Here is a 24762-nt window from a genome sequence, read left to right as displayed (position 1 = left end):
TTGGCTTTCTGAGCGCAGCGGAATTAGGGCCTTTTCCTATGAAGCTACCAGCCAATGCTGACCTGTCTCAGCAACGTTGTAGGTTTTGTTGCCTGACCTGAAGGGCCTCGCTCCCCTGTGACCTTCCCACAGAGGAAGGGAGTCAGGCGCATCCCGGATCTGGATCTGCGTGTCTAGACCCGGGGAGATTTCATTTGTTTCATCTGCAGGAAGATGCCAAGCTGTGGGGGGCTCTCAGGGGCCCTGCTGGACTTCTCGTGCCAGGGGTACAGTGGAACCTCGCAGAGTTGTGTTCTGGGTCTGCATGAGGTGTGAGGACACCCACGGAGCTTCACTCCAAACCTTTATCTCAAGGCGTGAGTGAAAAGCGTGCAAGCGCGTGCGTTGGTGCAGAGCGCGCCCCGGGCGGGCCCGGCCACCCCGTCCTGCAGCCCCGCGCGCGCGGACGCAAGGGCGGGCGTGGGGCGAGGTGGGGCGGAGGGCGGGCGCGAGGAGGAGGAGGGCGGGCAGGGAGGCGGGCGAGGGGAGGATCCGGGAAGCTCCGGGTATTTGACAGCGGCTGGGGGAGCCACAGAGGACGCGGAGGAGCCGTGGGACCTGGAGCAGCCAGCCCCGGTGGCCACCCCTCGCTCGCTCGATTGCGCACCGGCTCTCCTCCGGCCAGGGCGCGGGGCTACGCTCGCTCTCGCTCTCCCTCTCCTCGCTCTCGCTCTGTCTCCTCTCTCTCTCCCGCCCTCTCGCTCGCTCGCCACGCTCACCATGCTGCTGCCGCGCCTGTGCTGGCTGCCGCTCCTCGCCGCGCTGCTGCACCCGGCGCCCGCGCAGAAGTTCTCCGCGCTCACGGTAAGTCCCCGCTGGGGTCCCGCACAGGCAGGTGGCTCGCGGGGACCTGGCGGGTGGGCCGGGGCTGTCTGTTTGTCGGAGTCCTAGACCAGTCCTGAATGCGTGAGAGCTGGGGGCATGTGAGGGCGACTAACGCGTCACCCACCCTCACCCGAAGCGACAAGGATCCTGGACGCACAAACCCGGTGACCATCCCAGAGGGAGTTCAGGGAGCCTGGGACCCACCTGCTCCTATAGGGCCCGGGCGTGGGCCATGGCGCGCGACGTTCTCAACAGGGAGCCCACAGCCGCTCGTTGGGTAAAGGTGCCACATAGGCCGTGGGTTCCACTCGTGGCAAGTCTCCCCCAATCGCCCTTGGTTGAGCAGATGAAGGAGAAGATGGCACAGAACTAGAGACCGTCCTTCTCTCGCTGAAGAGACCTGATCATGGAGAATCAATGAGAACTCCCTCCCTCAGCAGCGATGGGTCCTGGAGGAAGGGAGCCCTGGCCGGGGCCAGGCGTGTCCACGGGGCGCTGGAGGCCGCGCGCCCCGAGCACATGGGCACCGCGATGACCGCGCTGCCTTTCCCTCCCAGCTACAGCTCGGGCTGCGCCGAGGCGCGCGAGGTGCCAGAGCTGTGCCTAGGGGCTGAGCGCACCCGCCTCGGGCAGAAACCCACAGACCCACCGACCGCGGCCACACTGCCAAGGCTGCTGTCTGCAGGGTCCAGCGGGCAGACCTCGTGCGCCCGCAGTGCTCGCGAACCCGTAATTAATGCAATCTGCAGAAACGAAAACATTCCACTTAAATGTGTTTTTGAGCAAGTGCTTGAGAAAACACGAAGGTGGCGGGAAGGTCCCTGTGGAGAGGAGCTTGGCGGTGGCCAGGGACCTGGGAGAAGGAGGAGTTCTCCTTGGAGGAGAGCTTGCCATGCCCCAGGCTCTTCAGTAACAGTGAAGCCGGCCTGCGGACTCTTTGCTTTTTCTTTCTTTCTTGTCAGCAGTGCGGGGGGTGGGGGGAGGACTGAGCGAGTTCATTGTTCATACCTAAAATTCTTTTGGGGCAGTCCCAGGTCCCTGCCTTGTATCTCACGAATGACTGGTAGATTAGAACCATAGCTAGAAGCTGGAGGGAGTTCCCACACACTCAATCTTGAAGAACTTTCCCCTCCTCAGCAGGGGCCCAAAGGAGCTCCTACGTACATGTGTGGACAGACGCACAGACAAGTAAACTGACCTTGTACGCACACACTCCAAACACACTAATAGCAACAAGGAAACGGAGGCCAGTTTTCAAAGTGAGATACCAGCATTTTCTCCCAGAGCACTAAGGAACCATGACTGGCAGTTACTAGAGATTTTCTAAAAGTGCAAGTAGCCTGTTTTTCCCCTGCTGCTCTGGGTGTGTAGGGCTGAAGGCTGGCTGGTCAGAAATCAGAACAGCTTAAAGTTAGCAGGTTTTCTCTACCCCACCTCTCATCCTTTGCCTCTCTTTGCCATTCTTGGAGTTTCCTGGTATTCAGGGGGCTAGTTGCATTGAGGGCCTGGGGGCTGGTCTTATACCACGCAGAAAGCGTCCCATTGACGCCACTCCCCCCAAATAATTTGTCTTCAACTCACAGTTGCACGTAAAGTGCTGCATTTATTTTGCATCTAGAAGAAATATTTAAAATTATAAAATATTTGATGTGATTCCTCTGACCTTTTGCCCCATCAAGAAAATTAAGACTGAGGTTGGATGAGAAAGCGCTCAAGATACAATTGAAATGTTACTGGTTGGTTACTGGGAAATGTTAGATGTTCTGAATTTTTCTGCGGTGCTAATCTCTTTTCAAAAAAACTTTCTGGTTTTTGGAAAGGTCACTGCTTCCTGAGGCTTTACCCAAAGAATGGCCTCCTCTTATAAGGCTCACATTTTGCCTTCAGTACAGCATAGAGGTGGTAGTCCTTGGAATGTGTGGGCATCCCAGCTCATGTCTTAGTGCTTGTGTGACCTCAGGCAAGTGACTTAATTCCCTTGATCTTCAGTCTTATCTGTATGATGGTCATAATGAATGATATCTAGTTAGCATGTCCTGAGGGCTGAAGATTAGGTGTTAATGCATCTAGTTCATTCTGCAATTCACCTTATACCATTGGTCCATATAACTATTAGATTGCAAACTGTGGGACCATTAAAGTGTTTAAATGTTAGCTTTATTGAGCAGACCTCTGGGCTCAGGGTCTGTATATGTGTAATCTTAGTTGAGGCAAGTCATGTGAAGCTGCCCAGGAAAATGAGAAAAGCAATCTCTCTTGTCACATCCATGTCTTCTGGAGAAAGATAAACTCCTCTGTCTCTTCTTGGGCTTGAAGCTTGCCATACCTGGGTTCGGAGGGAGGTGCATGGATCTCTTCTCCCCGAGATGAATGTACTGTGTCTGTGAGGACAGCACTGCCCTAGAAATCAGACTACTGGCACAACCATAGGAATCCGGGTTGTATGGCACTTAATTTTTCCCCACAAACCATTCTCTAGAGATGGCACATAGGACCTTTGCATCTCCTTGGATCCCTGAGTGGCTTCACATGATCTCCTGGCTACGTCTCAGCCTGTGGTATGTCTTTTCAGGAGAAGGCCTTCTGAAGACTGTCTGGTATTCCCTAACATGGATACACATCAGTTTCCTCCTAGAAGAAGCAGACATATGGCAAGGCTAGGCCATGTCCACTGTTTTATTTTCTACTAGTGACTGAGACAAGGAGTTAATTTCCAGCACAGGCCCTTTGGATCGCAAGATTATGCTCTGTAGAACCAGACATGACTGTAATCATTCCACTTTCACTAGGCCTAGTTCTATGAATGTTATCAGGCCAAACAAGGAACTGCATGTATATGTCCTTTAGAAACAATGGGACCCTTTTCTGAGGACTTTTGGAATCAGAACCAACTGGCCCATTCACATGGCTCATGGCAGGACACGGAGTGTAGTTGTCACCTCCTCAGGGATACTCAGGGATGCTCTTGGGATACTCTCCCAGGTTCACGTTCAAGAACTCACCACCAGAACTCCTGTGCCATGTCCAGAGATGAGGACCCTGAAGCTTGCAGGACTTTTGTGAGGGCCCTAGGAAGTAAGTTGTTCTAGATGCTTCCAAATTTGACCTGTGAATTTTTTTCTCCCTTGTGAGGGAGACCTGTGAATTACTCCTGTGTCACCATTGTGAACATCACCATCCTTTCTCACCCAGCCTTTTCTGACTGCACACTTTGGAGGATGCCCATGTGCAGCTGCAGCTACCAGCTCCCAAATCTGGCCAGGCGTGCAGAGGTGCCTCACTGGGCTGGGAGAGGAAGCGTGCATGAACAGAGCTGACACTGATTTCCCACCATTTGTTTTTGCTTTGTGTGCCCTTCTGGCTGGGTCTCAGACAATGGTGTTATTCTCAATCAGCAATGGGCATTCTGCCACGTGCTCAGCACTCTTCGATTTGGGTTATTGAAGGAGAAGTGAGGGCATGTGGGGACAATTTGCCACATGTAGATTCAGAGAATGCCATTGACAATCAGTCTATGAAAGGTCCCATTACTGATTGTCTTGAAACATCAAAACCCAAAGTGCCCTTTTGCACCTAAGTGGTGACAGAATCGAATGTCCAAGCCATGCTGCTCTGATGCTGTCCTCACTTAGAGCCTCGAGGGAACAGCCCTTCCCTTCCCTGGGCTCTTCCACTGGCATGCTTTGAGCACACTTGATAACTGGGAAGACTGCTTCATGCTCCAGAGGATATGGATGAGGAAAGTGCAAAAGAGATGCGAACTAAGCACAACAGAAACTTTTCCATTTAGAAATCCATTTATATGAGGCCTAAAACTCAAAATGCTTGAGTCACTTTAATTTTGATTTGAAATTCAGATGAGGATGGACACTGTGCACCTGAAGCCTAACAGGCCCTGCACTGGGCCAGTCTGGGTGTGTGAAGGTTGCCAGAATCCAGGCTAGACAGGTGTCTGTGGAGCTCTGTAGCACATTTGTCTTTGTGACAGCTAGGGCTGGGGGATAGGGACTGACTGGGCCCAGGGCTGCGGCGGGGGGTGGGGGGGATACATATGGTTCCACACATACAAATGCAAGCTCCCAGAGATGAGATTCTATGAACCCCTTGAATCTAGGGAAGAAAGTTCAAGGGAGGACTTCTCCATTGCTTTAGTTCATCTTTAGGAGACACAAATGGTTATTTCTGTCTCCTCAGTAGATGTGCTGGGTAATGGGGCAGGGTCCCACCATTAGCCATTGTATCTCTAGATTTTGAATCACAAATTAGACTATAGTCCACATGAGGGAAAGTTTCAGTCTATGAACTTTGCATTTTGTTGAACCCTAATTTCATCTAACTGAAACCGAATTACTCCAAAGTGAAACACACAGATATTCCTTTGTGGTTTTCTGGTGCCAGGCTGCAAAACCAAAAAACAAATATTAGAATGAAACACAAATAAACAGCACCAGGTAAAATGCCAACTTACTAAGTTAATGCTTGCTTATTTTAGGATTAAAAAAAGGAATTATGAATGGAAATTATGTACTATAGTATCTGGCTAAATTTAGGTTTTTAAATACTATTTCAAAATAACTTCCCACTGATAAGCCACATTGATATTCAGTTTTTTTTTTAAATTATGTATTTGCAAAGAGAGAGAGAGAGAGAGAGAGAGAGAGAGAGAGAGAGAGAGAGAGAGGGAGAATGGGCATGTCAGGGTCTCTGATCCCTGCAGACGAACTCCAGGTGCATGTGCCACTTTGTGCACCTAGCTTTAGGTGGGTTCTAGAGAATTAAACCCTGCACTGTCAGGCCTTGCAAGCAAGCACCTGAACCACTGAACCATCTTTCCAACCCTATACTCAGATTTTTATTGTGTACGACACAGTGTGGCTTACTTACAATGAGCCTGGCTCTTTGATCTTTAATCACCTCATTGCTTTCTTTCCTTCTTCTTGTCCTGGTCATAGTCTTCTCTCTCCTCCCACCTCAGTGATATGTGGCTGCCCTCGATTTCCCCTCTTACCAGCTTCTCCCCACTGGCACTACTGCCATCGTCTTTTTCTCTGAGCTGCTCCTGTAGCTCATCCAGGGGAAATGAACCCAAGCTTGGCTTTCTCTTGCAGTGTCTGTCTACTGTTGTGGTCCCAGGGGATTCTTTGTAGATTCATTTTCCCCCACATGCATCCTGCTCACATGTGTGCCCTTTGCTTTCTATACGCTTTCCCGTAACATGGAGAATGACATGTCATTTTGACTTATGACAGGGCCTGAGCACAGGCGTGCCTCCCTTCACTGCATTCACTTCAGTGTCTTTGCTTGCAGTAGACAGCAGAATAATAGAGTAAAATAGGTTTACAGAACATAGCCACCTCTACTGATAAGAAACACTTTTAAATATGAAATGAAAATTTCAGAACAATGAAGGATATCCCACTTAGATTTATAATTTTAAAAATTCCACAAATGTGAATAAAAATAACAGCAGAATTTTGTGTGATAATTTATTTTTGGTTATCAATTAGTTCATTCCATATATAGAATATAAGTGTTTGTAATTAAACTTTTTCTGAAGTATGATTAAAATCAATTTTTAAAATTAGCATTTGAAAACGAGACCTTCATGTCCTGCTTTCTGTTGGGGGTTGGACTCCAGGCAGCTCCCTGAACAGGCAAGGCATTCCCTGGAAGCGGCAATGGGGCTGCCTTTAGGGGATTGTCATGGTCTTCTCAGGGAAATGGCACCATCAGGGAAGCCAGAATGTGCTCTTGTAGCTCTGGCAGGGACAGTGTGCCTTCTGAAGGGACTGCACGTCCTAGGCTACATACTCCCTGCACTTCCCTTTAGATGTGCTTGTCTCAGAAGAACTGTGAAAACAAGACGGAAAAAAGAGACAGGAAAAGGAAAGTGAGGGAAGAGGCAGGAGGGAGCAGAGGGAGCCGGGGAAGGCTAAGCCCCACAGTGCTGCCAACGGAGCATGCGGATGCTGGCCTCTTTTCCGGACAGGTGAAGCCAGGGTCCACTGCCAATACAGCAAGGACACACACCATTCCAAACACTGAAGGGAGGGCTCACACAGCCCTCTGCCCTGCTCTCGCTGTGACAAGTATGACAGAGGCCCCTCCATGGGCCCTCTGTGGAAGACGCCACAGAAGTAGTGCCCTCTGGGACACTGGTGGCAGTGCAGGCTGGGACGTGCCCTGTTCAAAACGTTGCCTGTTCGCACATCAGCCAAAAGTGACACCATGTGCTTTCTAAAGCTACTCACCCAAGTGTTGAAGAGACATCCTAGGGCCCCACAGGCCACTGCCCCTGTCGCCACCCTACCTTCTGAGGGTTAGTGTCTGTCCCCAGAGCTGGAGAGCTTTGCCTGTGTTGCATGAAGTCTGATACTGTGGTGTGGGATGTACTTGTGGAATGAAAGTGCTCCCCAGTTCCCCACCCAAAGAAGTCACCAGGGTATGAGGGCCCAGCTAGTTCTCTGTATGCTCTGACCGGAGCTTAGGATCCATCCCTTTAAAGCATGGGACCCTCCATACCAGGCCAGTGTGTCAAAATCAGTTGTGACTAACAGAACATGACCTTGAGCATGATACTAGTTTGGTTGGCTAACATTTTCCAACTGCCCCAGTTTGAGGTTCTGTTAAACTAGCACCCTTAGTTGAGTTTTTGTTGTTAAGTTTTTGACTCCGAGGTGATAGTACATTTGCACTTGGGTTTTATGATTTCGGTTTGGAAATAACTCTTGGTGGGTACACGAGTCTCAAGAGTTCTTGTTTCTTCCTGCAGAAGAGTTGGCTTTAGGACCGTGGGGTGGGTCTGCCTAGGACGCACTCCCTGCAGGTGAGACTCAGGTGATTTCCAATTGCTGTGTATTTCCTGTTCCTGGAAAAAGCCTCAGGGGACTTGAAGAGGTTGGAGCCCCAGAGCTCCCAGCAGTCATTTCACAATGGTCATTGATAAAATGTTAAACTGAGCCCCCAAGGACAGGCAGCTGCTGACTTCACTGCAGGTGGGTGACTGGCGCTAGGTGGCCAGCTTTGGCTCTCTACCAGCACGGGCTTCTGCCCCAGGTTTCCTCATGCACAGATGTTCTGGACATGCACACATCCTTCTGACTCACAGCATGGCTGCCTCTCATGCACAGGATTAAAATGCCTGTGAAAACAAACTGTTTCTGTGCTCAGTACTTTTCTCTCCACCATGTGATGAGGCCAGTTTTCTGTACTCTTACAGATATTATCTCACTTGCCCTCAACACATCTCTGCCAGGCAGCTATAAATATATGCGCTGGATGTGTGCGGCTTAGAGCTTTGAAAGCCCCCGAGGGTGAGGAAAGCAAGCTCTCGCTCTGACCTGAACACACACGCTCAAGTTCTTTCTTGAGCGGATACACAGATACGAGTTGTGCCAATCAAGCCTTTATTCTTAACTGATTTATCCTCTGCCTGTAGTTGCCAGAGTCAATATTACTTTCTATTCAGAGACATGATCCAGGTGGAGCCATGAGCTCCTTTTCTGTACTCTTGGCTCCTCTCCTGCCTTTTACACCCTCCTTGAGACATCCAGGTGCAATCACTCTGCAGAGCCAAGCAGCTCTTCCTTATTGGGAGGCGCTGCATCCTGCGTCCCTGGCAGCCACCACAGGAGGGCACTCGTGGATGGCCAGCTCTGTTTTTCAGGGGAGGGGTCTTACAGTGGGCTTGCAGTTCCCACAGGCAGCCCTGCTTGAGCTACCTGGACGACAGAGTTAATCCTGGGCTCTGCTGCTTAGCATGAGCTCAGTATCCCAGTGTTAGAGACTTGACTCATGGCACAAAAATCCCAAATGAGGGAATTAAAAAAACGGACAGGGACATTTTTATTTGGTGCGTCCAGTGACTTTATTTAGAAGTCTGGGGTATGCATGCTAAATTCAGTTTTCATGCCTAAATATCAGATTGCAGTGCTGTGTTATGGAGGTAGCAGTTTGGCTTCAAGAAGAGCAAAATTGGGCCTGGCATGGTTGTGCATGTCTTTAATCCCAGCACTTGGGAGGCAGAGGTAGAAGGACTGCTGTGAGTTCAAGACTAGCCTGGGACTATAGAGTGAGCTGCAAGTCAGCCTGGGCTAGAGTGAAACTTTGAAAGAAAAAGAAAAACAAAACAAAACAAAACTGGGGAAGGGAATAGGAGGCTGGGCTTGTGCTGGGGCCCCTGACTTGCAAAACCTGGTGCAGACACAATCCACCTATTCAATGACAACTTACTTTATTTGCTAAATTAAAATCATATTTTGGTCTTCAGGATAGATGCTATCAGGCATGTCATTTTTTTTTTGTTTGTTTGTTTATTGAGGCAGGGTCTCACTCTAGCTCAGGCTGACCTGGAATTCACTATGTAGTCTCAGGGTGGCCTGAACTCATGGCAATCCTCCTACCTCTGCATTCCAAGTGATGGGATTAAAGGCGAGCGCCACCACACTCGGCTTCAGGCATGTCATTTTTTATGATGGATTTAAATGTAGAGAACAGGAGCTGCCACAAATCAGTAGTGTGTGCTCAGGATTTCAGTTTCTTTTCTGTTGAGGTCCAAGAGGTCTTCAGAAACGCTTTATAGAGCTGCTTTGGGAAAGTAAGTGGACAGCTTCCATTTCCCTGCAGATATGCCCTTGTACTCTTGTAAGAGTAACTTTCTTTCTTGTTTTTTTAGCCATTCACAACTTTTTTTTTATTTTCACAATTTTTATTAACATTTTCCATAATTATAAAAAATATCCCATGGTAGTACCCCCCCTGCACTTTCCCCTTTGTAACTTTCTTACATACATGCTTTTATACACATACTTATTGAACTTGTTCTTATTGGATATAGACCATTTTTATTGAGAACTTTATTGTATGAACATATTACATATTGATCATATTCCCATCTTGTTATTCTCTTACATTCCTTCTCCCCTGTTCCCATTCCTGTGGGCCTGCATCAGTGTGGTTATCGGTAGTCACCGTGGGATCATGAAAGCACCAGCCAGCCTCTGTGAGGGGGCAATGCCTCAGATATACCTTCCCACCCTGCGGCTCATGTTTTATTTCCACTTCGTCTTCTGCCATGTTCCTTAAGCCTTGGAGGGTGTACTGTGTATGACTCCTTTAGTCTTGAGTCCTCAACAGCATGTGATTTCCTGCCTTGCTGAGTTCTGATTCTCCTCACTGTCTACCACCATCTCCCTGGAGAAGGGTCTCAGGATCGCAGGGAGCTTAGCACTCTTATTTCATCTGCCACTTCCTCTGTAATGCTTCCTGGACTCTGGCAGATGTGATAGAGAAGACATGGCTCATGACAGGCAAAAATATGGAATGTTTCATAAATTTTCATGTCATCCTTGCACAGGGGCCATGCTAATCTTCTCTGTATTGTTCCAGTTTTAGTATATGTGTTCTGAAAAGTGCACTGGATGTAGTCTTATTAGATACATTCTTATTGTATACATCCCTTTATAATTCATTCTTATCAATGCATTTTTTTGTGAACCCAGGGTCACTGAGTCACATATCCAGCTGTACTTGATGAATTCTTATTAGATATGTGCTTACTTGATAAATACTTCTGAGGCACATCCTTATTAAGTACTTTCTGAACACATATATTTTTTCTTTTTTTAAAAACTTTTTTTGTTTATTTTTACTTGAGAGCGACAGAGAGAGAGAGAGAAAGAGGAAGATATATAGAGAGAATGGGCACGCCAGGGCCTCCAGCCACTGCAAACCAAACTCCAGATGCATGTGCCCCCTTGTGCATCTGGCTAACGTGGGTCCTGGAGAATCGAGCCTTGAACCAGGGTCCTCAGGCTTCACAGGCAAGCGCTTAACCATGAAGCCATCTCTCCAGCCCACATATATTCTTTCTAAGACACATTTATTAGCTGCATTCTTGTTGTATATGGTTTTTATGCATCTTTTTGGATATATCTTTCTCAGACTCCTATTGATTCTTCACTGGCAGCTAAGATTAATGTTTTCCATTCATATTTCTCTCACCAATCTTTTTCTATTGCTATTTTCTTTTTCTTTCTCCTTTCTTTGTGATGTGTCAGACGTATCTGCAAGTTGTCCAATGACTTTGTTTTGAAAAGTCATCCTGGAGGAGGATCTCCCTTTCTCTCCTTCCCTGTATGTTGGTGTCTCTCTCTGCCTCAGTTTCTCTGCCCCCCAAGCTGTGTATTGTATGTGCATGCCGCTTTCATCCTCTCCCTCCCAGCTCCACTCCACCACCCATTCAGACCTCTCGCTCTGCTGGAGCTGGGTTCTGACACCCTCGCAGCTGGGCTCCTCCAGGCCCCAGCTGCAGTCGGCTCCAGTCAGTTCTGGTGAACACAGCCTCCAACTCCCTCAGACAGGATGGAGAGTCAGAGCATTCAAGCTTGTGGAAGCAGAAGCATTTGAGAAAAACAACTGATCTAGCCCAGAGCTGGACTGCTAAGCTTTGGATCACAAACTGCCCTGCAGGCTCCTGCCCGAGGCTGAGAGGTGACTGGATCATGAGGGCTCCACCTTCACCATGGAGTGATCTGTTGGCTAGGTCATACCAAAGGGGCTGGCTTGAGCAAATAGGCCACTGGGAATATGCCTTCCTGGGATATACCTTGTCCCTGGCCCCTTCCTGCCTTTCTGCTTCTAGCTGCCATGGAGTGAGCAGTTCTATTTTAGCTCTATAATGCTGGGTCCCACCCCCAACCAGGAGCATGGAGCCAAGGGACCGTGGTCTGACACCTCTGAAACTGTGTGCACACATCAACCTTTTCTGTACTAACTTGTTTTTCTCAGATATTTTGTCACAGTGTCAAAACGTCTGACTAACACATTGACTCAGAGCCAAACTTTAATTGACCATTTTATTTTTATGTTTTAATCACAATTTTAAAAAATAATCTTTCCTTATTCAAATGTTTTCTGAATTTCTGTTTCATATAGAACTGAAAATACGAATTTAAAAATTTTTTAGGGTCAAAATTTGTAACTTTTTAGTGGTAGGATCTGGAACACCCAGAGTGTGGCATTGTTTTGTTGGCTGATCATCATGGTTGCTGGCGAGCTGGGGTCAGAGGCGGGTCCTGCAGGCAGGGTCCTCTGCTCCCAGGGGCTGGAGGCCACAGGCTATGCAGGTGGGGGCTTGCTTCCAGCCCAGGGTTTGATTAGCTTGTTTGGGGAGTTTCTTGATGTGCATCCTAAGCAATAGAGAAAAGGCAAAGAAAACCCACCAAACTTCAAATAACATCATAACTATTCCCAGCTGTGTCTTGGGCTCTGTGACTTCCCACATGCCATGTGTGAAAAGTCACCAGTGTGCCAATCACCTGCAGCGAGCACACACATGGTGCCCTGCCTTGGTCTGTGATAGGAAGCAGAGGCTTAGGAGGCTCCATGCTTGAGCCCTGAGGCTGCAGTGAAGTGAGGCCGGAAGGTTGTGGGGGAGCAGGGTTGCCGGGGTGCAGACAGGCTTATGGTGTGGCACCAGGATTGGGAGAACCCTGGATGGTGTCTCCTGCTGATCCCAGCATGGTCAGAGCACAGCAGCTGGTTTTGGCTTTAGTTAATCAGTTTTCCTTAAAATATGAAAGGATGAAATAACCTTGAAGCTGGCTCAGAACTCACTCATTGTTTTTGCTGCTAGTCAGTGTTTCTTCTGAGAAAACTCCGAATGACGAATTACAAGGGGTGACAGGAAAGACCCTGGAGTGTCCTAGCAGGCTGAGCAAACTGGGGTTGCCCTCCATTTCACTCATAGAGGCTGGGCCTGCCTCCCTCCTTCTCTCCTTTTCTTCCTACCCTCTCCCCAGTCTCTACTTAACTATTCATACCAATGCCCTTCCTCCTTAACATGCATTTTCTGAAGACTATCAATACATCTTTACCTCTTGAAGTTCACAAGTCAAAACTATGTTCAAAAATTTCCAGGCTGGGCTGGAGAGATGACTCATTGGGTAAGGTGCTTGCCTGCAAAGCCTAACAACCCAGGTTCAACTCCCCAGAACCCACATCAGCCAGACACACAAGGTGATACACATGTCTGGAGTCAGATTTTAGTGGCTAGAGGCCCTGGCATGCCAATTCTCAATCTCTCTCTTTCTCTCTCTCTCTCTCTCACACACACAATTGCCAAGAATACAGTTTTCACCACTATTGCTGGTGTATGACTCAAAACTGTTGGTGTTGGACATCCCAGCCGGGACCCAAGGGGGCCCTTCCTTGTGTTGCGGTGTCAGTGTCCACAGTGTCCAGCTTAACAGTGTGGCAGGGAGGGAGAGGTCAGAGGCTGAATCCTTGTGAAAAGTGGTCACTTTGCTTTGTGCATTTGTCTGTCAGACCGGGAGGAGCAGGCCACGCAAGGGCTCAGGGGAATTTGTCATTACTGCGTAAGACCTGTGGTCAGGATGAGAAGGAATCCCAGATTCCCAGTGTCATATGGGCCTGTTCATCTTCTCTGAACAATTCTGGGTCACTCCACAGCTGATGAGCAGGTTCTGTTCACATCATTCAAAGGGAAACAACCTTAATGCTAGGCATAGACCAGTGTCCTGGTTGTGGGGGCATAATGGTCTCTCTGGATACATGGTGTGTGTGACATGGAGGGGAGGAGGCCGAGGCATGCTGGAGTTGGATGGCGGGTATGTGACTGTGACCATTCCGAGACAGTGGTTTTCCTGTGGTACTAACTTCACCTCAGCCAGACGGGGCTCGTATGTTTCAGGCGGCAGGGTCCCCCTGACTCCGCCTGTTCCCTGTGGAGCCTTGGATATCTCAGGACTTAGCAGGGTCTCCTGGCGAGGGAATGAATGTCTCTTGGTACCACTGCTGATCAAAGTTACTCTTTCATGTCAAGTTTTTACACATGCGTTTCCTGGTCAGTGTCAAGTTATCGAAGTGCTCCAGTGAGGGTGACCCAGGGAGATGCTGCTCATGATTCTAAGAGAGTCTTAAATACTCTGGGACAGCAGAGCCAGGGACAGGAGATGCCAGCAGTGACTTTCAGGGTGTCCTGCTAGGTGAAGTGTCAGGAGAATTTAAAGAAGACAGATGCAGAAACAGAAGGCCGACAGCATAGTAGGGCAGTAAAGAGGCCACTTGGTGTGGCCATCGGAGCTCATGGCTCAGGCTTCTTGTTTCTGCCTGGGAGGTGTGAGCTCAGGAAAAACCGAGAGGACAAAACAAAGCTAATGCAAGAACCAAGACTGTAATAACTGTCCAGGATCAGGCATGCATACACTGTGTAGATGCATGCAAAAGAGCAATCATTTATGTCATGCTGTGGCAAAGACTGTCCTGGGTGATCTCTGTATCCGGAGGCCCCCTACAGCCCTGTCTTGTGGCTAGCATTGGAGGAGGCCAGGAGGCATCATAAGGAGTGTTGGCGCGAGCAGGCACTGCAAATCCAACTGGATGACATTCTTCCCCCTGCCATGTATAAGGCAAAACACACTTGGCAGTGGTCTCATGGGCTCTATGTGACCCCTGTGGCCCTGGTGCCATCCCACCCCTACTGCCCTCTTGTATCACACTGGGGGATGACTGGTGAAGTGACTGATTAAGCTACATTTATGTGCAGTTCACCCATGCTACAATTACTTAGTCCTCTTTGCCTACAGGGTACCTTGTGATTACAGAGTGGCTTGGGGCCATCATTTGTAAACACATAGTGCCATGGGTTATAATCACATGTGTGAAGGAGGACTGATTACATAACATTTTCTGCCAAGGCCAGAGTATAGCCTCATACCCACCCTGTCAGGCTTGCTTTCTCTGGGTACCAATATCGCATCCTCACCTGTGGGGACAGTCTTAAAGAATCAGTCTGGCTGCGGGGAACAGAAGGTCAGCAGGTATTGCTCAGGAGAAGCTCTGGAGTACTTCCAAGCAGTTTTGTCTCTTTCTTTTCTTATGGAAACTGCCTGCTGCATTCCTGCTTTGGCCTTCTCTCCCTAGTGAGAGAGACAGCCTGTGGTGAGAGTGACTGACAGCCTGTGGCCAGTTTCCTCCATTCACAGTAAAAGGGATGCAGGAGCCCCATTGTGAGCTGTATTCTGACAAGGAGTAAAGGAAGACATGGGTCTCTTGTGCTCTGCTCAAAAGATTTAGCTCTTGGGGAAAACTGGAGGCCATGGCGACATGGCCTATAGGTCTAACACAAGAGGGCCAGGCTGTGGGCTCAGTGTGTTGAAGCCTTCCACTTCGCACTGGTTCCGTGTGAGTGGGTAGGACAAGGGCTCAGCAGGCAACACGGACAAGTTGAAGGTTTTGTTGCCTGAGTCAAATCTCAGGCACCGGGACAGCAGCTGAAGCTGTAGGTTCTGGATTCAAACCTTAGTTCACTGTGTTGTAAAATGGGAAGGATGTCCTTGATTACCACTCTTGTGACACTGTTTATCTTACCTCATAACTATAGGAGGGAGCCTAGCTCCTTACGGAAAAACAGAGGCCCCCAGTGAGAGCACTATGTCACTGTCTGGTAGGTTCAGCTGGGGATGTAGCTGGCTTTCTCTGCCTAAGCCCCACCTCATGGGCATGTGGGGCCTTGGGTTTCCAAATCTACCTTTTACATCATAAGCTTCAGGAAAGCTCCTTGCCTGAAGTGGCCAAAATGCCCGATCTATGTGCAAAGGAAGCCAAAAGCGGGGATGCTTGGTTAGGCTTACCATAACATTCAGTCTTACTTTGTAATGAAGACAAGCTGACTTACTTTGAGAAGCACCTTTGAAACTAGCGTACTGTACAGAATAATTTTCTGGAAATTAAATACTTTGTGCTAAGTGACAATGTTGGAGTTTGGGTAATAATAGGTAATATTTATGCCATTTGACATATATGTTGAGCCCTCCTCATAGTGACTGCTTACAAAACAATTATGTTCTAGCTACATCCTACTAGCAGCTGCTATTAGCTTGCACCCTTAAGTAGCAGGTACATCCAGTTGTAACCAGCTGCTCGAGGTCCAGGAAAGCCCTTGAACCCCAAATCTTAGGTTCGTTTCTAATTTTAATCAAAGAATTGAATAAAAATTAGACAAAGAAGGATAATTGTTAAATTATTATATTTATTGAGGGAAGCACAGAGTCAAGCAAGGGCACCCATGTGGCTAGAGATCCCTTGTGGAGGGCCTGGGAAAACCATGGAAAGAAAAGAGAGCAAAGAAAGTTCAAGGAGCTCCTGCAACATGGGGAGCCGGAGGGGATCAAGAAACCATGTATGTAGAGAGACTAGGTGGACCTTCTCCTTGGCTCAACCCTGGGCTTGCCCTGGCCCAGCCGAGGGAAAGACTCACCCACAGCTTCACGTTCCCAAGTGGTCAGAGAGGCTGCCCTTCCCTTGCAAAGGTGTTTATAACCTTTGAGTGGTGGGCTGTCTTCTGGGTCAGGTGAACCAGAGGGACAGCGCTTGGTTAGGGCCAGGGGCTATCTCAGGAAGAGGCTTGTCCTGACTCCAAGTTCCAGGGACTGAATTTGACCAACCACAATGTTTCTTAGAAAGACCTCCCACCCAGGAGGCATCTTGGCTACTTGTGGAAAAACAGGTCTAGGGAACTAAGCAAGAGATAAGACATCAGGTCATCTTTGATTTCTACCAAGTATAGACTTTCCCGCCTTTTTTACTTTCTGGCATCTAGTCACACTGCCTATATTCCCTCTTATAACCACACCCAGCCACTGGGTGCTCTCATTGTTCCCATTTTACATAGGAGGAAATTGAGTCATGTCTGCATTAAGTAACATACCAGTGTCACAGAGTTGGATTAGTACCCAGCACCTATGGATGAGATGGAAGAGTTACAAGCACTGAAAGTTGTGTGAGAAACTCACACAGGGCCTGAAGCTCATTCTGGTGTTTCATGGACCTATTCCTGTTGGGTCATGGGCTTAGTGGATTCATGTAGAGGAATCTGGGTCATGGGCAGGAAGCATTGGGTCCCAACATAGAAAGGATCTGCCTTGCAACATCTGGAGGGGATTCTCAGGACACAACTGAGGACAAGTCCAGAATGGTCACGCCTGAGAAGGTCAGTGGGCGCTCTGTCAGTGAGAGGCAAGGCTGGGGTCAGCTGTGGGAGACGTGGGCTGTGCGAGCCTGCAGCTAGAGCTGGAGTGGAGGCCGAGCTGGGGCAGGGTTGCAGCTGGAACACACACCCACCACTGCGGTCATCTCAGCCTCCCTGATGGCCTTGTCTCTGAGTCACGTGCATTCCTTTATAGCAGGAGGTGGTTGGCTTCACAGATCTGGACTGAATGGTGTCTCTTGCTGAAATTTTGAACTGTTTTAAGACCCCTTAAAGCTACCTGTTGATAAGTGCACTCTGATTGACTGAAATCCAAGAGCATTTCCCCAAACTTACAAATGGCCAAGCATTCCTGAGGATAGGAAAGTGAAGACCCCTGTGTTTAAGTAAACCCAACTTCCAGGTTCTGACCGCCAAGCAGACTTTTAGAATGATGAGATGTCCTTCTAAGGAGAACAAGAGACATTCTAGAAGAATGCAACAACATAACAGGAATGAAGAATAAAAGTTTGAGCCCATCTGTCCCACCCAATATCAACATGTCTGAGTGTCTCAAGTGGGCTCTCTTATGGGGTTTTTGAAATCACGATTATGTAGAGAAAGTGCACTTAGCTAGCTGTATATCTGTTTATGCCCAGGGATAGTTGGGGCAGGGTACATGTAGATAGAGCATGGATACTTCCTGTTGGCCTCAGTGATGTAAGCATTTGAAGACTTAGCAACTCATTCTCTAATTAGGGGGGCATTTGAGAGTGGGCAGCAATGGGGAGTCAGGCATGAGAGCCAGCTTTGGTCGGCTCCCCCCCAACCACCATTCTGCTGCATCCCTTTGCCGGCTCCACATTTAATTCACACTTAAGACCATATTTTACATTGGTCTTGACCCATGTGAGCCTCAGATCCTCAAGGCCTCAACATATATTCCTATGAAGGACTTACCAAAGAGGAAATGTGTTCATAGGCAATTGTTTCTCATTAAATTGAAAATGCATCATAATGCCAGCCTTATTGTGGGTTTTCTGTGATTTAGATGCTTGTTCAGTGAGTGATGGGCCATACATTGAGTCAGTGTGGTGGGTACCCAGCTCCTTGTCTGCAGAAATGCCAAGACTCAGGGCTATAAGGTGACTAAATGTATAAAATCATCTCACTCCTTGAAGGTGTCCAGCACATTGAATCCCATGTTAATCACTTGTCTACTTACTTTAACTATATTCTATATTTTTTTTGAAAAACACAGTCATTCATATATATACATATATATGTTGCTTTTCGAGGTAGGGTCTCACTCTAGTCCAGGCTGACCTGGAATTCACTATGTTGTCTCAGGGTGGCCTCAAACTCACGGCAATACTCCTACCTCTGTCTCCTGAGTGATGGGATTAAAGGCGTGTGCCACCATGCCCAGCTTATTTTTTTATTTATTTGAGAGAGAGATAAAGAAGGAGAAAGAGAGAGAGAGAGAGAGAGAGAGAGAATGTGTGTGTGTGTCAGTGCCTTCAGCCCCTGAAAATGAACACTTTGCAGATGCATGCTCCACCTTGTGCATCAGGCTTACATGGGTCCTGGGTTATTGAACCTGGGTCCTCTGGCTTTGCAGGCAAGCGCCTTAATCACTAAGCCATCTCTCTAGCCTGCTTGTCAAATTTTGTTGGGAACTTTATATAGAATCCCTTCAAAACAGTATGTAGAATAACTTGAGGGTTCTGATGGAAATAGCCTGAGGTTGAGTCTTCCAGTGTCTTTTAGTAAGCTATAGCATGGATTTCCCAGTGCTTTGGTTCACGTTTAGGACCAGTCTGATAACAACATGTTTTTGTGCAGTCTGCATTAAATAAAGCTTTGTTCTGGTAGCACATTTAGTCAGACAGACTATCACCAGGATGAAAGGGGGAAGTGATAGATATTTTCCTCTGGTCTTCTGCACACATGCATACACTGTAACTGTGCATATGCCCAATGCACACACACACGAGAGACATTGGGAATAGTCACATTTTGAAATTGAAAGTTAGATTTCTTTCCTGACTATGGTAGTCACTTTTATGCTGTCATCATGGAAAGACACCCTGCTGGGACAACCGCATACTGAAACTTCATATCAGGTGAGACAAAAGGCTAAGATGAACCAGGGAGGGGACTTCAGGTGGGAGAGAGAGAGCGAACACACCTGTTTAGAGCACTGGATCCAGGACCGAAACATCAGCTGGCACCAGTGTGGGGACCTCTGAACTTCGTCCCAGGGGGACTGATGTTATCTGAATATGCTCAAAGGCTCTGTGGAACACAGAACAGCCCTGCCCCAACAGTGAGCATCTCACTTCCCAGTGAGACCCTGTACCTGTCTATCAGGCCTCGCCCACCGCACACACATCAAAACCAGGGGCCTGGTAGGCTTCCGTTGTCTTCAGGTCTTTTCCATTTGTCACTGTTTGATAAAGTTTCACACATACATTTATCTCTACTCAGGAAGAAATAGGCATGGATCTTGGAGCTGTCCTATGTTGCCCTTTTCACCTGAAATTCTATTGGCTTTAGGTAGCAGGATGGTTACCAGGCTGGTTTTACTCTCAAGTGCTCAATGGTAACAAAACAAGCTATTTCTTACACTGCCTCCAGGAGTGTTAATTCCCCAATCTCCATCATCTGGGAACCTAGCATTCAGAACACCTTAGTTTCTGGGGGACACCTGAACCAAACCCACCACAGTTGTGCTCTAGCCTGATGCGGGAGTGACTCCACCCTTGTCCCTGATAGGCTCCTTGGGAGTTGGTTGCACAGAGCCTCAAGAACAAAGCATATTGTCATAGTATTAGTGCATACGCTCTGTCTGGCTTTTCTGTGTTGGTCCCAGAGGACGAATTCCTCCAATTCCAGCCCCACAAAGGGCGCACCTGCAATGTGTTTATTTCCTTGTCAGCCATGGCCCTGTGTGGGAAGGAAGCAGGGTGAGGAGAGGGGCCAAGAAGGGAAATCGTCTGAAATGCTTGGCTTCCCTGGACGTGTCAGCTAGCCAAGGAATGGTGACTGGCGCAGCGGGACTGTAAATCCTACGCCATCCCCAGCATTCCTTCCAGAATTGCAGTTCCATCTTAGCAAGGTTCATCTGCTCTGAGCCTCTTGTTCCTGAGCTGGCAGGACTGAGTGAGATGAGGACATCCTAGGTTCTGGGGGGAGGGTGGTGGGGGCTTTCCAGTGAATGTGGCTGTCCCATCTCAACTGCTTACTGTGGTGCATGGAGGGGCTTTACCAGCTTAGTGGTAATGGGGCCTCTGAAATCCTGGCTTCAGAGTGAACGTGACCAGTGACCAGAGTGACACACTCTAAGCAAAAATTGGGGGCTGGAGAGGTGGCTTAAAGGTTGGTGCACTTGGCTGCAAAGCCTAAAGACCCAGCCTCGATTCTCCAGTACCCATGTAAGGCCAGATGCACAAAATGATGCATGCATCATTTACAGTGGCTAGAGGCCCTGACACATCGCTCTCTTCCCCTCCTCTCCTTACAAAAACATAAATTTTGAAAAGAACAAAAATGTCCTTAGCTTCTGTGGAATTTCAGAGTATGTAAACTGTGTCTTAATCTATTTAAAGTTATTGTGTATTAAATATTTAGAATTACTGAGTTGCCTCCATTTGATTAAAGTTTTTTTTTTTGATATTGCTATTTTTGCTTAGAATTTTTCAGTGCTAGGGATCAGGTCCTTGCTCATGCTAGGAAAACACTCTACAAATGACATACATCCACAGCTAGATTTTTCTTAAATTCCATGCCATATTTGTCATATGAAACATTGCTGAGTATGTAATAAAACTATAGACAAAATAAATTTGCAAACCCATCTGCACTCTAAGGAAGCACCTGTTATGAAAGCAAATTAACATTACTGACAGCCTCTCACTAGGAGGTAGCTTTTTTTTTTGCCTTTTGCATGAATGTGTGGGGGAGCACACATGTGTGTTTTGTGAGTGTGCACGTATGTGCTCATGCATGTGGAGGCCTGTGGGGCTCCTTCCCGCTCAGGTAGTGCTGAGGGAAGGACCAGGCCTGCTGGTTCCTCCCTAGGGGTTGAGGAGGATGATGAGCGTTGGATGACTCAGAAACCTCTCCTGGCCACCGGAGAAAAACCACACTGAGTCGGGAGTCTTTTCCCTGCAGAAACAACTCGCTTTATTGCTTTGAGCAGTTGCCTATATCATGTTGGGGACGAAAGCAGGGATTTTAGGATGGGGAAAGAGGTAAGGACCAATAGTAAACTGTAACTATTGAAATGGTAATTACAATTGCCACGCGGAGGTAACAGGCCAGAAGCCATTAGGCGTCTTGCTGAGTCCTAGCTGGCCAGAGACAGGTCGCCAAACTTTAGCTAGGCTCAGGAAGTTCCACTAGGCCTCATGTCTGGGCCTCTCAAGACCCAACAGAGGCCAGATAACCTTGGATGTCATTCCTTAGAAATACCTGTTTTTGAGACAGAGTCTCTCATTGGCCTGGGGTTTACCATTTAGGCTTGACTGGCTGACTAGTGAGCCCCAGGGATTCTCATATCTGTCTCAGATGCATGCCACCACATCCAGTATCCTAGGATGAGGACTGGGGCTTGAGCTGAGGCTCTCACGCTTCAAAGCAAACACTGTGTTGACAGCTCTCCCTAGCCTAGGAGTTGAAGGCAGCCTTTTAGGATGGCTGGGGCTTCTGTCATTTTGCTTTCTTGACTCAACCAGTATACTGCTCACGTGTCATCTTCAAAAGCAAAGAAAAAAGTGGGAGCTGGAGGCAGGATGCCCTGCTGGGTCCCAGTGTCTGTGTCAAGGAGAACAAGTGGAACTCTTGGTGTTTGGTACAACAGCAGATGATGAGAATCAGGCTAGGACACCCCAGCCTTGTGTAACACTAAGAAGTGTTTGCGGCCTATCAGCCGAGGAGTCCTTATATTGTTCAAACCAAGGGCCCTTCATTCTGCAAGTGTCCATGGACATTGAGGAAAACCTGTCATCTCCTTCAGTACCTGCTCTCTGCATGGATCATGTTGTGTTGCTCTTCATAATGAGATCTCCACATCACTTCTGCATCAACAGCAGCATGTCTGAAGTGTTGTGTAGTAATCATCCAACAAGTTAAAAGGTTTTCAATCTGAAAAGGAAGCTATGGCCACATGGTACTAAAGCCATGTGGCTATATACATGGGAGCTTGAGGTTAATCACATGAACACTGCTGCTGGGCTGACCTCTCTGAATGGGCTCATATGTTTCCTTCTCTATATCTTCCTGGACTAGGAGCAGTCTTGGACAGGCCCACCTGGGTCCTCTAGTTTCAGGCCTCCAGGATTGATGCATATGGGTGGGGGTAAAGATCTTTACCAAAGTCAAGAGCTGCCCCTGGAGGGTCTGGCTATGTCTCTCTGGTGACAGCATGTAGAGGGAAAGAGGGATTTCAGTGGTTGTGAGAACTGAGATTTGTTACTTCCTTGAAAACTTTCTTATTGAGCAACACACTTGGCAGAGCTGAACCTGTAGAGATGAGCATGGGATGGGCTTTGCTAAGGATAATCAAGTGTTTTGTAAACAGATATACGTTCACTGGTATATGTAAACACCAGACAAGGCTGGCTGAGCTGAGAGGATCGATAGCCTTCAGAAGGCGAGAGTTTCAAGTGGAGGTGGCTTTCTAAATCTCTGTGTTTGTAAATGGTCTTGAAATCAATGGACTGCACCAACTCAAACACCCCACAACTCCAGGCTGTCTGGAGGGCCCATCATAGGCATTTGTGGTAACATAAGCTGAGCCTTTGGTTCCTGACCAGGGGCTGGTCAGTGCACTGAATTTACAGACAACACTCTCCACATGTCAGCACTGCCAAGATGCCAGGCTTCAGCCTCATTAGCAGTGCTTTCTTATCTCCCAGGGGATGGAGCGGAAATTTCCAGTGTGCTGAGTGAAGGATGCCTTCGTCTTTTTCCTGCTTTCAGGCTGAAGGACTGAATTAGAAACAATAATTTTCCCTAAGTTTGATGTGCTCATAGCAAACACACATGAGATTTAAATAAGTCGACGTCCCCCAGCACTGGCTGTGTTGGTGGCTGTGCTCAGGGGCTGAGGTTGACCTCCATCAGAACTACCCATGGGCCAGGCTGTGTGACAGGAAGTCTTGTCCCCCACCTTGTTTTCTCGCTCAAGTCTATATGTGGTTTCCACTGTCTTAGTGGTTCACAGTTTCTTTGATTTTCTGTGTGGTGAGAGGTAGGGATCTAGTTTCTCCACAGGACACAGCCAACCATACCTTTTCTAAATTGGCTTCTAGGGGACCCTGAGCAATCAGAGAACCACAAGAAGTCCTTAAAATATAAGACCACACTTCCTCCTAATGGCATCATTACTTTTTCATGAAAAATACTTGTCAATTAAACTATTTTGCAGTAAACGTAGATTTATTATGTTAAAAATCTAATTTCTGGATATTCTTTATCGACACTGTATTGCTCTATGTTTATAGAAGGATAAGTAAAATTTTAAAAGAGGTTCACTACCAAGATCCCATAAGGATTATTTTTGCCCTTTCCTATCTTAATGAAGCCATATGAGATACATCTAAAACCACAGAGGCCAAAACTCAATAGTCACAGTGTGGTCTGGACTCTATCCACTCTTATTTGAGGCACTTCCAGAATAATTTTTACAAAAACACAAACCAAATAAGAAGTATCATATGTGAAGGGCTGAGAGTTTGTTATATATAAATGCTTTTTCATCTGCTTAATTTAAAAATAATATTGTTATTTCCACATGCGCAAATTATTAAAGACTTTTAAGTTGAGATAAAATATGTAAAGAAGTTGATATTTTACGCATTTTTTAAAAAAATTATTTGAGAGTGACAGACACAGAGAGAAAGACAGATAGAGGGAGAAAGAGAGAATGGGTGCACCAGGGCTTTCAGCCTCTGCAAACGAACTCTAGACGCATGCGCCCCCTTGTGCATCTGGCTAACGTGGGTCCTGGGGAACCGAGCCTCGAACCGGGGTCCTTAGGCTTCACAGGCAAGCGCTTAACTGCTATGCCATCTCTCCAGCCCTATTTGAGGCATTTTTATCCAAGTCATTTTTAGTTGCACAGCTCCGCACTGCTGTGCACACCCATGTTGTTATGCAACCAATGCCCAGGTTCCTTGCAAAACTGAGACTGCTGGTTAAACAACACTCATCTCTCCCAGCCCAGTCTCCTCTCACTACCCTGCTACTTTTTGTTTCTATGAGTTTGAGGACTCCAGATTCTCCAGTCAGTGGAATCGGGTGGTATTTGTCATTTTATGTCTGGCTTAGTTCATGTAGAACAACTTTCTCAAGATTCATTCACATTGTAGCACATGTCAGAATTCTTTTCTATTAAAATGTTGAATAATATTCCACTGTGCATTTAGACCAGAATCTGGTTTGGAATGTAAGACAGAAAACTCTTCAAACCTTTTGAAGGCAGGGAAGTTGCTAGGGTTGCCTCCATGCTTTAAAAAATGCACATGGGATGTACACAGACCTCTTTGGACCCTGATTTCGAGTTGAGTTCCTGGGTCACACACAGCTTTTGACTTCTGCAGTGCACGTGCCTTCATGTCTGACAACCTCCCTGTCTTCCCAGTACCTGGTCTAGCCTGGGTTTTCATTCATTCTTTTAAAACTTTGGTAGTAGATATTCTAACAAGAAAAATGCAGTGTCCCATTGCATGGTCTTGATTTGCATTTTCCAAATGGTGATGTTGAACATATTCTCAGGCTGTTTGGACACTTGCATATTGTCTATGAAGAAATCTTTCCTGAAGTCCTATGGCCATCCTCCTAAAACTGTTTGCTGCTGTCAGCTTTTAGGTATTTATGTATCCTGGATATTAGCTTCTTTTCCA

General features: G+C 47.4%; 1 protein-coding gene and 1 non-coding gene across 3 annotated transcripts in view; one reads left to right on the top strand and one right to left on the bottom strand.

Moving 5' to 3' along the window:
• Positions 1-574: 574 nt before the first annotated feature.
• Positions 575-24762, top strand: part of Smoc2 (SPARC related modular calcium binding 2) — a 137122-nt gene continuing 112934 nt past the window's right edge. For both annotated transcript variants that reach the window (XM_004651076.2, XM_004651075.2), the window contains exon 1: positions 575-843. In XM_004651076.2, coding sequence (XP_004651133.2) covers positions 760-843 — 84 coding nt within the window. In that variant the 5' untranslated portion in view covers positions 575-759. The remainder of the gene's footprint in view (positions 844-24762) is intronic.
• On the bottom strand, positions 10175-10280 carry LOC123463713. The gene has a single exon (XR_006639103.1). It is a non-coding gene; the product is annotated as a U6 spliceosomal RNA (small nuclear RNA).

The sequence above is a fragment of the Jaculus jaculus genome, chromosome 9 (assembly GCF_020740685.1).
Source record: "Jaculus jaculus isolate mJacJac1 chromosome 9, mJacJac1.mat.Y.cur, whole genome shotgun sequence".
NCBI lineage: Eukaryota > Metazoa > Chordata > Mammalia > Rodentia > Dipodidae > Jaculus > Jaculus jaculus.
The sequence above is the reverse complement of the archived record's forward strand: the minus strand, read 5'-3'. Positions and strand labels throughout refer to the sequence as shown.